The 18,575-nt window shown below is 38.2% G+C and overlaps 1 protein-coding gene across 2 annotated transcripts in view; it reads right to left on the bottom strand.

Annotated features, from left to right (window-relative positions):
* The window catches only part of vps41 (VPS41 subunit of HOPS complex), an 84,949-nt gene that overhangs the window by 17,473 nt on the left and 48,901 nt on the right, over window positions 1-18,575 (bottom strand). The window contains exons 8-18 of one of the 2 annotated variants that reach the window (XM_088643525.1): window positions 11,612-11,731; window positions 10,494-10,640; window positions 7,925-7,991; window positions 6,982-7,079; window positions 5,840-5,972; window positions 4,845-4,960; window positions 4,120-4,176; window positions 3,789-3,850; window positions 3,623-3,704; window positions 3,105-3,197; window positions 1,810-1,937 (exon numbers count right to left, since the gene is read on the bottom strand). In XM_088643525.1, the coding sequence (XP_088499651.1) occupies window positions 1,810-1,937; window positions 3,105-3,197; window positions 3,623-3,704; window positions 3,789-3,850; window positions 4,120-4,176; window positions 4,845-4,960; window positions 5,840-5,972; window positions 6,982-7,079; window positions 7,925-7,991; window positions 10,494-10,640; window positions 11,612-11,731 (1,103 nt within the window). The remainder of the gene's footprint in view (window positions 1-1,809; window positions 1,938-3,104; window positions 3,198-3,622; window positions 3,705-3,788; window positions 3,851-4,119; window positions 4,177-4,844; window positions 4,961-5,839; window positions 5,973-6,981; window positions 7,080-7,924; window positions 7,992-10,493; window positions 10,641-11,611; window positions 11,732-18,575) is intronic. The other variant, XM_088643526.1, reaches the window with a different exon arrangement.

The raw sequence follows: 18,575 nt of genomic DNA, 5'->3' as shown, positions 1-18,575 counted from the left end.
TTGCTTTCTGTGATAGGCTCTGGTGTTATCTACATTCAGAGACAGACTGTTGTTTAAGCACCTGTCCGCTAATTGCTCCACCTCCTCTCTGTATGGTGCCTCAAAGTTGTTACTAATGAGGCCCACCACTGTTGTGTCATCGGCAAACTTGATGTAATTTCCGCTGTGTTTAACAGTGCAGTCATGAGTCATCAGCGTGAACAGGAGCGGGCTAAGGACACAGCCCTGGGGGGTTCTGTTGTTCAGTATGGTTGTACTAGAGATGTTGTTTTCAATCTGGACTGTCTGAGGTCTCTCGGTCAGAAAGTCCAGAATCCAGTTGCAGGGCGAGGCATTGAGATTCAGCAAGCTCAGTTTTTCTATCAGATTTTGAGGGATGATTGTGTTGAAAGTCAATGAACAGCATTCTTAAATAAGTGTCCCTCTTATCGTGATGGGACAGGGCAAGGTGAAGGGCGAGGGATACGGCATCATCGGTAGACTGGTTGGGACAATATGCAAACTGGAGAGGGTCCAGAGAGGTGGGGAGTCTGGACTTAATGTGGCCCATGACTAGCCTTTCGAAGCACTTAATGATAATTGGTGTGAGTGCCACGGGGCGATAGTAATTGAGACAGGACACAGTAGTCTTCTACTGTAATAGACACAAAGTAATTTTGTGCAGCTTGATAAATTTAGGTTTGCTGTATCAAAGGGAGTTAATAGTAATGCCTTCAACTTATTTTATTTTTCTTGAGAGTTTGTTCTGACATTTAACTTCTTTCATCTTCTGTATTTGCAATTCTACTTAAATGTGATGTCACTGGAAGTTAAGGTTTAAGGTAAAGGTACTATAACTATCCAAACCATGTGTGTGATTAGCAGTTTAAAATACAGTACATCCTTCAGCTTTTAAAAATTAACCCCTGACAAAATAATCCTTCAAAACTACACATTTTCTTAAAACGTAAGCATCCAATTTAAAATAAATTCTTGTTCCATTTTTCCAGTCAAAAGATGGCTCTACAGCCGAAACATTGTGTTTCCTTTCTTCTCTTTGAGCACGGAATAAACCTTTAACTTGTTCCTTTGCAGCATATGCATGCTGACGCAGCTACCTACTTGAACTACAGCTCTACGATGGTGACTAGATTAAGACATTCGAGGTTACTTCAGTTTTAAGGATAAAATTATAAAAAATAACTACTAAATTAACAGTAATTTCTCCCAGATGACTGGTCAGCCTGAGAAGGCAAGCATTATGGAAACTGTATTAAAGTGTGTAGAAACCTTTTTTTACAAGTAGCACTTACTACCTCAAAGGAGTATAGTGTACAGTGTTGTTTCTGTACTGATATATTAAGAGCTGGTATCCAGTCTTATATAATTATGATAAAACATATACTGTATACAATTGCTAAAACTTTTTTCACCTGAAAAGATGCAAATCAAATACGATATGTCCTAGCCTACAGCCCATTGTAATTTTAAAGTTGTTTGATTATCACAACACAGACTACCGTATACCACAAGTTAAGAATGCATCATAATAATGTACTTGAAGAAAGGTACTTCGCAGATGACACTTCCAGTGTCGGATAGTCGAGAAAAATGGAGGCCTTTGCCCCCCCATTCTCCATGGGCCTCTATGGCCTGAAAAGGGACCTACCTATGTCATAGTAAAAATGTCAGATAACATTTAACTTTCCCAATACTTTCACTGTACACTGTACATGAAATGTGGTAAAATAATGGAGAAGAGCTTTTGGACAGACTGTGTCAAATATTTAAGCCTTGCTTGGAGAGTAGCTGCTGCTCAGGGGTACTCACAGTTCAGCCAGAGTTGTCAGCAGTATCCTGTTTTCAGGGTCTTTCTTCAGGCGGTCCCTCACAGCCTGGACAATGGTCATGTTGTTATACAGCTCCCCTGGCCACTCTCGGATCAGCATAGCAAAGCCCTTGAATGTGAGACAGTGACATTGTCGCTTCTAGGTTACAACATTCGAAAAACAAAACCTGGTGCTATCAAAGTACATACAGGATTTGCTCATTTTGTAAGACAGTCTTTGACCTACAGTACAATGAAGTCTTCATACTGGGACCAGAAATCTCTAAGGGGCTTAAGAGTTGGGTTACAGCAAGAATTTGTTTTTCATCAGTGATGGGAAACCGGCGTTTGCATTGTTGTCTGGTGGTCGCTGGGGCCCTCGGTTCAATTCCAGAGCTGGGGTGCTATCTACGTGGAGTTCGCATGATTTCCCCGTGTTTGTGTGTGTACCATACTGGTAGGTTAATTGCCTTCTGGGAAAACTGGCCCTGGTGTGAGTGTGTTCTTGTCTGTGTTTGTGTCTGTGTGTGCCCTGCGATAGACTGGCGTCACTTCCAGGGTGTACCCTGCCGGCACTAGTTGCTTGCTGAGATGGGCTCCAGCTCCCCCATGACACTGATTTGGAAGAGGTTAGAAAATGGATGGATGGATGGATGCATGATGGGAAAACCATACCTGGCCCAAACAATCCAATTTTTAATTGACTAGCTGTAAATCTGCTAATTTTCCTAATATTTTATCAACAACATTAATCTTGAATTTTAGAAGTTAAATTGTGGGTTTTATCAAATGCTAGTCCCTCCCTTCAGGAAAATTTAAGAGTACCTAAAAATAAGTTATAGTGTCAAATATGAAATGTTTTCACTGCTTATTATTATATTTAATACAGGTATGTTCGATGTCTTAAACCGGCATTTTTTGCAATAATTTGTTTTTGTCAAAGGTGAGATGGATTTTGGTTTCAGTTAGTATGGAACACCAAGATTCACAGTGGAAGATTCTTCATTCACTCTTTTACCCACTACCATTTTACCCTTTTTGTGAATGCCGGTTTAACTTTCTTACAGTCTGTAAGCACTACTGGAGAAACATTTCAGCAGAAATCGACTACAATTTCCCATGTACAGTCCTTGGAAAGCCGTCCTTAGAACAGCCTTTTTCTAAGGACTGACATTTTTTGAGAGAAACAATTTCCTCAAAGTGTGGCAGTTAATGTCTAGTTGGGTTCTAAACTAATAAAACGAATGTCTCGAAACCATCATCTGGGAGATGCGAGCAGTGAATGATGACAGCGTACCTCAATATCACTCTTCAGGAAGTCGTGGAGTATCATTTCATAAATGGCTGGTCTCAACCGCAGGTCCCCTCTAGGTAAGTACTGACTGATGGCCTGTAAGTACAGGGAAGTGTGGTTCTCAATAAAGCAAAGGATCTGCATCAGCTTCTGATGAATAAATATGTAACCTTACAACACAAAAATATAAGAACAGATATGCATTGCTTTTATAGTTTCATAGAAGAGTGAACATAACACTTTGAGCTCACAAATCACAGGTCTGAAACATATTTAATTCCCTGTTGCAACAATGCGTTTAACCTCAGTGTCTCTGCACCACATTTTCCTTTTAGTGCAAAATTAGTAAGAACAAAATCATACTTAGGGTTACCAGAGTGTGGCAGATCTAAATCAGTTTTAAAAGCTGTGAAAATCATAAATATTTTGGTATGTGTAAGATATTTTGCTAAGTAAAAAACTGCAATCTAGCCTTGAAATTCTCATTAATTCTCTCTCCTGGGTTTTTCAATGATGCTTACCTTAAGCTGTCCAATAGTCTTGAACCTGTACACTTCATTTTCCCAAAGGTCCATGTTTTTCCCCAGCACCTTCTGACATTTTCTAAACAGGAAGATAAATATGTCCTATCAGATACCCGTCACTGCAACCCCTCTGTATTTCACACAAGAATAAAGGAACGTGTACCTTGCAGCCATCTCATACTCCTTTTTCTCCACCAAGTGATTGATGTAGGAGATGCCGATTTTCTGCGCAAATAAATAAATTGACATATAAACTATATACAAAGGAGACTGGCTATAAAACTGGACAACACTCCAAGAAGAGCGAACAGACACATTACCAAAGAAAACATTGAATATTTCTGAAAAGGGATCCACTTAATGGTGAGAGCTTTCCATGATTACAATTTAGTTACAACAAACGTTTGCCCAAATTAAGCAAAAATTCATCATTTCTTTAAAATTGAAAGTGCATTTCCCTTAAGTAATGAGAAAAATGAATCGCCAAACCATACCTGAACATCGTGCCGTTTTATATTTTTGTAGCTTATTTCAGCTGCCATCAGAGCTTCCTGCAAAAGGCAACCTGAGCTTCAGTTTCAAAACATAAACAGAATACTTCAGATACTAAAGGATCTGGGAACATCTGCTTTGAAGAAAATACGAAAGCATGTGTGGCACACTGATTCAAACCACAGTCTTAGGAACAAGGGACAGCCTCTGTGGCACAACCCACAGAAGTGTCAGGCTCGAGCTGTTAACAGTCTTCCCCCAGGCTGAGGAAACCTCAACCTTAAAGATCCTCTATACTGTAGTACACAAAGAAGAACGCAATCGCACTCAAAAGTTCTCCAAGCAGAATGAAAAGCTTAAACACAAAATCCAAACTGCAGTTTAGACCTGATAAAAAAAAGGGTGAGGCTAATATTGATTACTATTGAGAACTGGTTGTTAAACTTATGGGGAAGGGTTTCAACAAAGAGATGGAACATACGTGTTTGGAAGAACACCTTTTAAGATCTAATAATATCAGTTTTAAGGAGAACAAAAATATTTAAAAAGACTTCTCCAGGACCCTGACCACACGGTCTCCCCAGAAGTGTTGTGTTTGTCTCAAATACGAAACGTAAGAATCCATTTCTTTCATCCAAGCTATAGGCCTAACAAACGGCAGAACAAAATGTCATTGAAGGCTTGGCTGAATAATAAACTGAAGCGGCAAAGTAGCACTGAAGCTTACATCGTATTTCTTCTTTTCAAGGAGCCAGTCAATGTGGTCATCCTGGTCCCGCTCCTTGGCGACCACTATATCTTTAGGACTGATGATGTAGAACAAAGACTCGCCTTCGGAATGTTCTGTAAGGATAAAGGGTCCAGTTAAACAACAGGGCGGCCAAGTTGACTTAAAGTGTCCTTAACAAATCGACACTATGACTGAGGTTGAAGAAGAACAAAATTCCATATACGATAATATCAGCAGAGGCAGAAATGTTATATTTTAGGTATTAAAATCATTTATGATTAACACGCTTATATGCCCTAATGGTATTCTATCAACAGTACAGATGTTATCTGTACCCAATTACAGTAATACAACTTTTCAGTCACTCAAGGCAAATACCGTTTATTAGGCAAGAGCTTTAACCAATTAAGTCACAGTGCTCTCATAGACATTTCAAACGTCTAGTAAATCTTTATTTTAAAGATTGCACTATCCATAAAGCTAATTTTATTTTTTACAATTTCTCTATCTGTAGCGTTGGCTGTGAATTTGTAGCTGTTCATTTCTGGAGAAATGTGCTTGACCAGTGACCCCCAACCACAAAGATAAACCAGAATCAACGAAAATATGTAAATAATGTTTAATTCTGTCATTTCCTTCTTGTTGCCTCTTGCCTATGCCCAAACATAGCTATTTTAGCAGTCCAATTAGGTAGCTGCGTCAGCATGCACAGGCTGCAAAGGAACAAGCAAAGGTTTATTCCATGCTGAAAAGAAATAGACACAATGTTTCAGATGTGGAGCCAATCGTCTCTTTTCTTTTCAGCATGGAATAAATCTTTACTTGTTCAATTTTAGCAGTCTGCCCTTTTTGCTGTTTTAAACTGATTATAGACGGAAGCAGAAAGACAAAATTCAGCAGTTTTTATTAAAACATTGTTTTGAGACTTTTGCAGGGAGCAGGGAAACCTGTTCAAGTAAACAGGTTAACCGGAACACTTGTGTTTTGTTTACCCAGCCGGTAATCCCTGCACTCATTCTCTTGGAAGTTCCTGACGGTCAGTGCATCGGAGGAGATCTCCTCAAAGCTCTCTGAATGTGGCTGGATGATGTCCAGTCGAGGCCGAGCCCTGAATTCCTCCTCCTGCTGAAGAAGGACAGGTAGCTGCACAAACTTTCTTCAGGAAATGGCTGGGAGAAACCCTCAGATCAATCACCTCATAGCAGCCAAACAAGAGAGAGGACCTCCTTACGTTAACAAAAAACGTTAGTTTCTTGTGCTCTAAACCACAACATACTAGAACATGAAGAATCTCTGCTTTGATCCCACAGATATATTTTGCTAAAACATTTAAGACCCTCATAAAGAGCTACTTATACTATAGGATTATACTGTATAGACTGTTTAACCCACGTACTATAGCCTCTACGTTTTAACATGTCCATTTTTGCAAGATAGAGATGTCAATATGTCTGTAAGGAAAAAAAACTCAATTATTTATTCATAAAGTGAAACATTTTTTTTTTCTTTCTACATAAAAGATGTCACTTCAGCAGACAGCACAATTATAATTTGTGAGTAAAGTGGCTATTCTGCCAGCCGGCTGAAAGGGTGTTCACCATTAGAGCACTGCAAGTGTAAAAGCGATATAATAGGTTTATTTTCCTATTTATTATGAATAGAGAAACAACCTTCAGCACAGGCTTTTAGCTGGTCAACATGATAGCAAAGCAATTGTGCAGCTGTGTCACCTAACTATAGGATTGACATATCCTACTTAAGCAGCAAAGTCAAGTCTTCCTAAAAACAGACCAGCTATCTGCATCAAAGAAATAGCAGAGCAGATATGCCAGTGATTTTGTTCTGCTTCTGGAGGGTCAATACGGAGAACATATAGACAGTGTAAATCACTCAGGTGTTTTTCAATGAAATACTGTGATCACTTAGCGAAATACAAAGACCTGTTCTTTCTTTCATAGCGAACAAAAGTGGCTTGACACCTCCACAATGAGGCACCAATGCAAAGAATACCATTGACAAAGTAATACATCACTGAGTACTTACTTCAACGGTCTCTTTTTGCTTTATTTTGGCTGAACGTTCACAACAAATGCTCAAAAGAACGACCAACGTGGACATTAGAATAGCTTCCTACCTGGTCATCCAAGATCTCCTTCACATAGTAGAGAACAACCACCTGGTCTGCAAGAGGCGCCAGCCCACTGATGAAGAACTCTGTCTCGAACGCAGACACTAGAAGAGGAAGACATGCACATTACAGCACAGACATGCATTTTAACAGGAGGCAACAGGGCACAACAAGCTGTATTCACACCAACCGCTGCACGCACACAATCCCATCCCAGTCTTGCTCGTTAATATTTGAAGACGGAACACAATGCTGCTTTATCTGTGTACAAAGGATTCCAGATTGAAACCTATTAGAACACAGTCATGACCCTGCTGTTTTTTTTTTATTCTCTCAGGTCTGTGTGGCAGCACCAGCTGGATACATAATGTTGGAAATCTCCACCGTTTACTGACCTTTTAAAAAACGGGATTGGAAAAGGTCTGGTCAAGTGTTAATAGCACACGTCTAGTGAAATTCGGGTGTCAAAAGCAGCGCTCAAGCTGCTCCGGCTGCCAAGGCGACTTTTCACACTCGATGTCTAAGAGTCTAGAACATTTGATTTTCACTGTTGGCACCGCAAGGCATGTCACTGCTAATAGATCCACAAGCAAGAGGAGGGCCTGACTGATGCCTGCTTCTGTGAAAGCAGCAGATGTGCTTTCACGGAAGGAAAAAAAAAAGGAAAATGTTTCCTTTTCCTAATCATGGCATGAAAACTAACCTTTTACAACAGTGTGTCAGAAACCATTTACCCTGTCTGGATCTGAAACACAAGAGCATTTTTTTTTCTGCTGAGCCCACAGACTGCTCTCTATGTCTTGGCTCTTCAGTGGGTAAAGCTCTAAGGTCACAAATTCCCACTGCAAGCCTGCACATCTTCACAGCAGGTTTGTTTTGTGTGCCAACCACTCGCCCTCTCCCTTCTGCATGCCAACACTGTAACGTCAAGAGAAAATGCTGCGATTACCAATTTCAACGTAGCGGCTGGGTAAGTCTCTCATTTCTGTTGGGTCCCGTTCTTTCACTGCACAGATCTGGAAAATCAAAACGATAACAAAACGGATTTTAAAAACATATGTGTACCCCTCCATTTTAAAATCACATTATGGGTAGAAGACACAGGATCAATCTCATGACATTAAGACAAGGTCATAGCATCACTGGGGGGGGTATGATTCTAGATCAGCATGTCTCCATGTTAGTGGAAGCAATATCTTATGACTAAATTGTATTCAATCTTGTTCAGATGCCTAGAGAGGTTTCCAGCAACCCCTTGATTGCATGATTAACCCCCAAAAAAACTTATCATCACTGACCTTATAGATCCAAAAAATATATATATTTGATAACTTCTCTTATAGGGGAATCATTCAGCCTTGATGTTGGTGAAAAGGACTTCAGGCCTAAGGACAGTGTGAAATACAGGTCATAGAGCACAGAGCAGAGTAGATAAAACTGACCCCAGTGTTGTGCGCGACTCACCCAAAAATGCAGACATTCAGCACAATAGAAAGATTAAACACATTTTTGGACATAATGTTAAAATCCAGGTACAACCGAAAAGATGGTGCAGTGTGTTAAAAGCTGAATAATTATCAAATAAGACGACCTTCTGCAGTACTGGATTCAGACTGGGTTTTGCGCTATAAAAAATGAGATTACGGCAGGTCTTCTTTTTATGGAAGGCCAAGCAGGCTGGTCTCAGGTGTAAAGGATATGAATTATTTAGCCGAGTTAAAGGAACTGAACCAGTTTAGCCTTGAACAAAGAACAAAGAAGACTTTGGGGATATTAAAAAATGACATCTTCAAACTCCTGGAAGGTCAGCAAAGCCAGCCTTGGTTAGGCCTTCCGCTTCACAGAGCAGAACCAAGATGGACCCTTGACGTGAAATGGGGTGAAAGAGGAGAGATTTCCAAATAATGCATTGAGCTCTTTGAAATAAAAAAATTCCAAGCTGTTTTAGTCTCTTACTGTTCATGATTCATTGAGATCCATCTTAATAAGGTTCATTGCATGCCCAATGACAAGAATTCAGGATACGCACAATTACAACAAAGATTTTTTTTTTACTGTGCACTCTGATAAACAATGTGTTTTAACATGTTGGAATAGCAGATTCTGAGCAAACAAAGAATCGTTTTGTGAATAACAGCTGTACTAAAGAAATGTTAATTCTAAACAAAGTTAAGAATAAAAAGGAGCACAAGCATCTATCCCAGGCCTAAGGCACCCAGTTTCACCAACTGAACAAAGCCTGCATGCAGTACTTTGTGACATTTAAATTCAATCAGCCCTCGTCATTCAAAGATCTAGCAACCACAGAATTTGAGAATAAATGGTTTTCCCTGTGAAACCAGATCTGGCAACTGCGGGCAAAAGAGTTTTTAGTGAGTGGCAACACTTTAAGTGGTGGTTTCCATGTAGCTTGTCCACCACTGTGTGTTTTCTTCCATGCTTGGTCCATGATCTACACCTAGAGCAGAAAGGATGCTGCTGTCTCAGTAGTTGTCTGCGTTAGTAATCCATCTATGGACGTTTATAGAACTTGTGCAAATACCGAAAATAATGCTGAGAATAACCAGAGATTAGAATATTATTTTGCACACAGTGTATCAGCGATAAATGATGATATCTAATATAAAATGATGTACTGTATGTTATATTAGAGCTATGGAACTCAAAATCAGATAATGACTTGGGTAAAGAACTCTAATACTTCCATTCACACACACACATGACCAAATGAAAATACAGTATATGGAATTTAATGGAACTTACTAAACATTAAGGCACAACAATTCTGTTCTTCACAGTCACTTACACACTGTTTACTTGAAGAAATAAGTTGTGAATAGAGAATATCAGCTAAATATTAATAAACAGACACAACAGAATTATTACTGGATATTTGCAAATATGCATAAAACCTCCAAAATTTGCACAAATAAGAAGTCTGGGGTAAGCAATCGGTACAAACAAATGGTTTTTAAGCTGGATGACTTTTCTAAACTGGGGGGGTCAAGACCAGAGCATCCCTATAAATCTAAAACTCAAAAGACATTCATGATTTGGATTATGAACATAAGGATTTATGTTTCTGATCTACAAGAAAGCTTATAACTCATTATTTATACTGTATATTTACAGAGTGAAGATTGTTTTACATTGAATCAGCACTGATACACGTTTCCATTTGTTTTGCTTTTGTCTTTTCCCTTGATTTTTTCCTCTGATTCTGTAATGATCGTATCATAAAATGTAAATGACATGCCCCGTACTTAATATAATCAGCAACATTCACTACCTCCTTCAGGAGCAATCTCTGGTGAAATGCAAACTGTTTGTTCAATATACTGGTAACTAGGCACAAAACATCTTTAAGAAAAATGGGACGTTTGCTTCTCTTTAAAGATCGGATGCCAAATTTGTTTGCATGTGGGTGTAGTTTTGGGCTGCACAGCCCCTGCATCCAATAATTCAGTTTTTTTGTAGACCTTGCTTTTTTCACCCTGCAGATAAAAGGTCTCGGGTACCTTAACAGATGTTCCCCAGCCAATAATAAGAGTGGTATTGTCCTTCCAGCACAGGCTGCAGGGATACATATCTGGACGCAGGCTGGTATTGTCCCTCAGCACAGTGGTGATTCGCTGCTTGGTGCTGAAGTCGTAAATCCTGACACCCTGCAAAACAGCGGGTAACACAAGAAAACAGACTCTGCCTGTAGTTATAGCAGACCTCTAATGCATTCTTTGAAGAGTGCTTAAAGACAATACTAATAAAGACTCTTATTCCATGGTTAGTTGCTAAAATTCACATTTTCTTGGATAACCTCAGATGTGAAAAAAAATGAATTTTTGTATGTGACATATATGATTAACTAAACCCAAACCCCCAGAAACCTAAAGAAACAAATTAAATTAATTATATAAATATATTAAAGTCACTTCCCACTTTTTACATACTGTATATGATCTTTGTTTTTGTCAATAAGTATTATACAGTATACATATTTATAATTACTGTCAGAATGTGTGTTAACATCTCTTTACATCATAAGTTCCTTTTCTGACAGGAACATCAAATGGATTTGATCATAAAAACTATTTTTTAAATGCATTTTGCATTGCGATTATGATTGGATTCTAATTATTTAACGTAATTTCATATATCTCTGCAAATGCAGATTTATTTCAGCAACTAGATCAAGGAAAAGATGCACAAAGATGAAAAATGAAAGTTTTGTTTTTCATGTAAACAGAAATGTTCTGCTAGAAGACAGTAAGATATTAAAACCATATGTTTTAAAAGAAATTAACAAGCAGGGCTGCATCTAAAAAAAATCACATCTTATGAATCCAAAAGCACCGTGTCCCTTTTGTAGGAGTCCTCAAATGTAACAAGAAATAAAATGAAAAAGAAATCCATCAGACCTATGTTCACTTCTCCCTACTTCAAACAAAACAAGAATGCATACTGTACAGTATATCCTTTACATAATTAATAGCCAATTTTCTCAACCAATTTTAGGCAAATGCCTTAAAACACCATTGGCAACTTTTAATGTGAGTAAGGCATTACACATCCTATAAAATATTTGTTCAGATAATAAAACAAATATTGTAAATACAACCCTAATTTTTATTAATTTTACCACATTGTTTGCCCAAGCGATCAAATTTGCTCTCCATTTGATGCTGGTAATGGTGCCTTCTCCTTCGTGTAAAGTGACAGTCTTCCAGCGGTTCAGCCAGTTTCTCTCATACAACATGAGCTGGAAGAATAGAAAACACTCTGTGTTATAAAGTGGATGTTACATTAATGACGGGTCTACCCCTGGTCAATGTTGGAAGATTGTAATTTTATCAGTCCTTCGACTTAAGTTCAAGACACCTACAGCTTTGTCTCTGGGCTGATGAGTAGTTACACTAGAGACTCAGTATAACAGTGTTTGCACATTAAGAAAATTCTAATAGGTACAGTATGTGAGATGTATATTAAGATCATTTTGCAAATATCGTTTTTCACACACAGCTGCAGAAAAGTGGTATAAGAAAAAGACAAGGAATGGGAGATGTTTTGTTTTCATTAAATCTACAAAAAAATATTTGTGTTAGCAAAAATGTTTAAGATCACTTCAAAGGCAAAAGTATTCCTCCTTCTTAATTAATTATTTAGAAATGAGTATTATGTGTAACAAAGTTCAACCATCAACAATAAAAACAGCAGATTAACAGTACATATCATAGTAAACACTCAACACACACTCATTTTCATGCCCGAACAAAATAATTTACAAGCTCCATGCAGTGTCCCCTCCTTTGCATTTTACAAGCATTTGCAGTGTATGATGACATGTCTATCATTGATACCACTTACAGGAAAGTCTAACTGCACAGAAAAGTTGATTCAATTGAAGAATTGTGAGAAAACAAAATGCTTTTGCATTGAGTTATACTTTCTAATTTACTTTACTGCATTTAGCATCAAGTCTGACTTCTATAATGCAAACAATTAAACTACTGGTTTTCGTGGCAGTGACACATCTTCTCTCAGTTCCGCCTTCAGAACCGTTCTTCAGAATGGTTCATGCAAGTGAAGAGAATGAACTGGCGACATATATCTGATTATAGATATATCGTAACAATTTGAGAACAGTGGAAAGAAAGCCCTGGCGTAAACACACAAAGAGAGTTCAACAACTGAAGATTTGTGTAGTTTCTTTATATTTTTCAGTGTGGAACTGAACTTTACTTGCTCTTTTGCAGCCAACGCACAACATGATAAATGGCACCACATGATAAATCTTGTGAAAAGGAACAAACCAACAAATAAACAACAGTCCAACTCCAGTCTCCCAGCATGTTAGGTAAATGGGTCCTTGAGCTCAGGAGAAGGCCGAGGACTTGTAAGTGTAATTGGCATCTACACCACAAGAGGACAGCTGAACACAGTACATCTACTTTCAGTTCCCTTTCTCTCTCGCAACATTTCTGTAGCAGAGTGACGGACGTTCCTCTGTGTATCAGTCCTCGAACAGCTCCAAAAACTACCATTGTTCATGATCTAAATATCTCTGTGTATACACCAAATGTAGTGTAAAAATAATGATAGCATATCACGTTTCATTGCTTTGATTCCTGACCTAACTTGCAGTAATTCACAGATAGTTTTTGCAGATTTTATTTTCATGGATCCAGACCTGAGCAGTAAAAATAACTAGGGTGAAGACCAGAAGTGATGCTGTTAGCAATATTACTGACTGAACTTGGTGTCCTCACCAGCAACGACTGCTGCATTGTGAAACCTAAGCCTAAATACCTGCTCTACAACCAAGAGGGCACTTTATAATTTGCCTGAGACAGCCAGTACAGGTACTGTCAAAAAATGCATACAGTACCAGGTGGGAAGTCTGTGTACTCAATATTCTTAGAAAGGGAAAACAATGGAAAATCACACTAAAATATGGTTTTAATTAAGGAATCAAAAAAATGCACCTCAGAGAAATTGCAGAATGTAAATGCGAATGGGATAAACAATGTGTTCTGGCCCACTTTTGGATGTACTGTTTTTAGGTTAAATGTCTTTGGCTTAGTCAGAACCCTGTGACCCAGTGCTGTGTTCAATTTGTTCCTACTGGCTAAAGCTTACTAAGCTCTACTGCTTCTCACTGTATATCCAATCAGGGAAAACTAGCCACCTACTCCTTCCTAGCTGTCAGGGAGCAGACATCTGGCTCTGTGCTCAGCTCATAGGGCCTGCCTTGTCCCTGAGGACATGCCATCTGCCACACACTCCAATCAATAACTCTCAGCCAACTGGCATAACAAGAAATTTAGAAATTTGTCTTCATTCAGAATAGATAAGCCCACCCCAAATGACTATTTATGTTATATATATGTAACACGAAACAAACAAAAAACCACAATCTCTTGGAAGTATACCAAACCTTATTTTAGCACCAGGAAGGAACTCTATTTTAACTGAAATACATTCAGCAACTTAATTTCACGAATTAAGGAAAACAAATCTAGAAATCTCAAAATAATACAGTGAAAAGCTTATAAGCACAGTGAAGTGTAATGTGTAATTTTTGCCATGATTGCCATAATTAAAATTTGCATTTCAGATTAAAAGACAAATATAAGGCAAAAGTGCAAATGAAAGCTTTTATTTCTGGCATTTTTGTGCAAGCATATTTATCTATGTTAGAACAAGTCACCACCTCTACAATTCTCTATTAATAAAACTCGTCCTTCATAAGACAGCAGAAAAGAGTTCAGTTAAACTACACTAAAGTTAAACTCAAGCTGCTGAATCTCTTCTCAGGTTTTTATGATCATTATCATTGTTTAATAGTTATGATAATCTTTGTTTTAAACTATAACTGCTTTCATAATGCATCATTTCAAGGGTCAGTGCAATAAAAGCCAAAACACACTAATTAAAATAATACATAAATCATAATTAAATGCTAGTGCATAAGTTTTAAGATGGGATGTAAAAATGTGCAGACTGACGTGTCCAGAATATTCACTTTATGATATTCTGCATCAGGGCTTCTCAACCTTTAGGTCATACTTAGGTCAGTGTCACAAAGATCAGTGCCCAATAAAAGCATAAGTAGTTTATTTTTGGCAGAGCGGTGGCACTGTGGCTAAGGATCTGCGCCTGTGGCTGGAAGGATGCTGGTTCAAATCCCGTGGCCGGCAGAGGAATCCTTTTCTTTGGAGCTGGTTCCCCCAATATCTCAGCGCACATCCACTAGCTAGGTAAAATGAGCTCATCTGCAGTACTAAACACTTTTTTACCGCGAGTTAAATGAGAGAACACAAGGTAGCATACTTTCAGGGCATTTTTATACAGCGAAGTGTAGCTTTGAACACCCTGAACTCTAGGACCTCAGAACAACCACTAGGAATTGCATTCCAAAAACAGCAGTACATTTTGTTTGTGAAAAGTTACCAAGGAATTTCAGATTAACAAAACTCATACTGTTTTTACTTTGCTTTACCACACCTTTCCCTTTTCACTATCACGGTCTCAGTATACTTTACTTTGGTTTCCAATACATGCAGTATATCTAATGTTTTCAATAAACTAGAGTCTTGTATACTCAGCAAACTTGACTAGTTTAAAGAGAACAGCAAAGGAAGGGGATTAGCAAACTCTGCAGAAGTAGAAAAAGAAAGACAAAAAATTATTATAATTGTAAAATGGGAACCACAGAACTCAAAAAGGCTACACAGTAAGATGTAGGTGTTTATAAACAGTTAGGTTAGACACATAACATCAATAATTCAAAAGGCAAATAAATTGAGGTATTTGATTTAAAGTGTAGAGTTTAAATCAAGGGACGTAATGCTACTAGTACACTGCCCTAGTAAGACCTCATTTAGAATAATGAGTACACAGTCACAGTGTTACAAAAAATATGTATTTAACATTCCTGGTCTTAAAAGAACGTCCTACACTGACTGGTTAAAGGACCTATATATACTGTATATATTTTAGGCTTAAAGAAGAAGAGAAGATTATGAGACAACCTGATTAAATTATTTAAAATCTTCAAAGTCAAACCGGTGGATTTCTTCAGAATAAACAGTGACACATGAACTGGAGGGCACAAGGAAGCTGCATGCAAAACTGAGGACAAGCGGCTCAAAGTGTTATGGAGGACCGGAACAAGCTACACCTGGCCTTAATGTTGAATCTGATGACGTCACTTCTTTCAAAACATGACTGGATGAGATACACAAAATCAATTAGCCACTGGCATTGAAATTAACCAGACAGTGTAAATAGCCTCCTCTTGTTAGAACCTGTCCTTATGCATCATGTAATCCAACAAAGTTCTAAAAGGATTTTCTGGAGAAGACAGCTACCATGGCTAAACACTGGTCTCAGAAGATGCGAACTAAAGATACAGCAAGTTGATACGTAAAAATTAAAATTTTAGAAAATATATTTAGCATAACTAACTTCTTGAGGTGGATGTGTTCGTTTTCAAGTTCACTTGATTTCCCTTAGCTTTATGTTAGACACTTCAAAGGTTCTTTCAGTTTCAATGTAATTTATTCAATTTTTCACCTGCCCCTGGTGTTGCACTATAAGTGTACTTTCTCAATTAAAACAATCTTTAATGTGCAGATTACAGTGACATTTATGCAAGCTGCAGATCTAAAGATGCCTTCATGTACAGCATGTCCTCTTTTTATATCCACATGATTTTGTGTTAAAACAAACAAAAATGTAATTTCTTTTCGTCTATAAGTGAGAGTCCAGGTCATCGCATGTGAAAATAATACAGCAGTAGCTACAGTGATTTCTGCACAGTATTGAATTCCCTGCAACAACATTTGACTCCTGTTGAAGTTTATTGATTTTCATCACTTTGCTCCCTTTGCTTTTTGAAGTATTATTAACAAAAAGGAGGAGGAAAAAATCCGTAATAATTGAGTAAAATGGCTGAATAACACTCACTGTTAATCTTTAATAAGGATCAAATGTGTATTAAAAATTGTAAGCTCAAGAAGACCTCAAGAAAGTGATGTCAGCTTGTGGGAAATCACCTTGTGCTGGAATGCTGTATTTTTTTGTAACAATTTAATACACTTCTGATGCTACTTTTTAGATGTTGTTGAATGTACAGTTTTGTTGTACACACTGCTGTTCCCAAGAGAACAATCCTGCTAAAGTTATTTATATTGCATGCATTTCTTGCTCATAAAACCTTCAGCACAGAAATTAAAAACCCCAATCCCACATGGCTGAGACAGAGAAATTTTAAAACAATCACCCCCCGTGGCCAGTTTTCTGTGCCACTGTGAATATAACAGCTTTGGTCAAAAATAAATTCAAAACTTTTGGTCAAAATGTAGAATCTCTTACCTCCCAATGTGTATTGTTTGCAATTTTGCAGCTCTCAAACCTTGTGGGTATATGTGGCCTGTTCTGTATTGTATTTAACCACACTACTTTATGTTTCATTTGCAAAAACAAGCACTGCAACAAGGGCAGAACATGCAAACAATTCTTGCATGAGGACTCTACAGTACCTGTTAGTGGATCTATAAAACAGGACTACTTTTAACTTTTACATACAATCCAACATCGTCATCAGTCTGATGGCACTGAAAGGATGATGGAGACAATGGCATTGCATTGCCACCTTTCATCTGGCCTACATGACCTCATGGTCTTCAGTCTGTGCTGTGGCTCTTCATCAGTGTCCTTCCAGCACTCAGGAGCAATTATAATCAGAACCAAGCTTAAAGACGAACATGTACTGTACTGTATGAGCAATCTGTGGACTTGCACTGGCTCCCTTCAAAATCAAATTTAGCTTTAAACGGTATACAATAACTTACGGCCACATAATAGATTTTGACTTACAGGGCAAAATGTATTAAATCCTATCAAAAAAAAATCTAACTACAAGTCTCACCTAGTATTTGTGGAATGGCACACACTGTATACCGCATTGTTTCACTGTGTGCAGTCTTGATCCAGAACTTACAACCTTACAACTCACAGCCAGCAGGCATATCACCCTGCAAATCACAACTGGCAATCCACTGAAGCTACGCAGCTATGAGCCTGGTCAGTACCTGGATGGGAGACCTCCTGGGAAAAAAAACTATGGCTGCTGCTGGAAGTGGTGCTAGTGGGACCAGCAGGGGGCGCTCACCCTGTAGTCTTTGTGAGTCCTAATGCCCCAATATAGTAACGGGGAAACTATACTGTAAAAAGGCGCCGTCCTACAGATGAGACGCAAAACCGAGGTCTTGACTTTCTGTGGTCATTAAAAATATCTGTTCTCCTCCCTTCTCTCTGTACTCTGTTCTCCTCCTCACTGATACAGTAGCTGGTGAGTGATGAATGTACTGGGTGCACTATGGCTGCTGTCGCATCATCCATATGGGGGCTGCACATTGGTAATGATGGAGGGGTGTCCCCATTACCTCTTTGGGCTAATTCCTGTTCCCTAAAACAAATGACTGGTGTTTTTCAAGAGCTACAGAATACACTATCAAATCATATTCACAAAGCAAGAGGATTTCAACCTGTGGTTTTAAAAATCTATGCACTGGGCACTTGTGTTATTATTATATCATAGTACTTTGCATGTTTGAAGTCTTTTGCAATACTGAAATGTGCAGCCCTGTAAATTCATAACATAATAAGAAGGGGCCATTCAACCCATCTTGCATGCTTGATTAGCAGGAGAACATCCCATTTTAACTGCAAACACATCAAACAATTTGAACAAACCGTAGCAAAAATCAGTTCTTAAAAAATGTTTAATGAAACTTGCATTTTTCTCAGGCTTTTGTTTGAATTGTTTGAACCACCAAGTGTGCATTTGATTTTCCTTTTTATCCCTCAATCATAACGTTTGTCAAATGACAACAGACCATTAGGCACGTGAAAAAAAGTCACTGGGTTTAAAGATGTTGATTGGTCCAAGAATTTCTTTAAGGCTGACATTTCTTGAATGCCACGAGGCTATTGGCTTTGGCAACATAACTGGTTAACTTGTTCCATACTATCAGAACCCTAAGTCATACTATTCTTTTTCCTGGTTCACATAAAACTCATCTGTGATGTTTCAAATC

The sequence above is a fragment of the Lepisosteus platostomus genome, chromosome 8 (genome assembly GCF_059453375.1).
Source record: "Lepisosteus platostomus isolate fLepPlt1 chromosome 8, fLepPlt1.hap1, whole genome shotgun sequence".
NCBI lineage: Eukaryota > Metazoa > Chordata > Actinopteri > Semionotiformes > Lepisosteidae > Lepisosteus > Lepisosteus platostomus.
The sequence above is the reverse complement of the archived record's forward strand: the minus strand, read 5'-3'. Positions and strand labels throughout refer to the sequence as shown.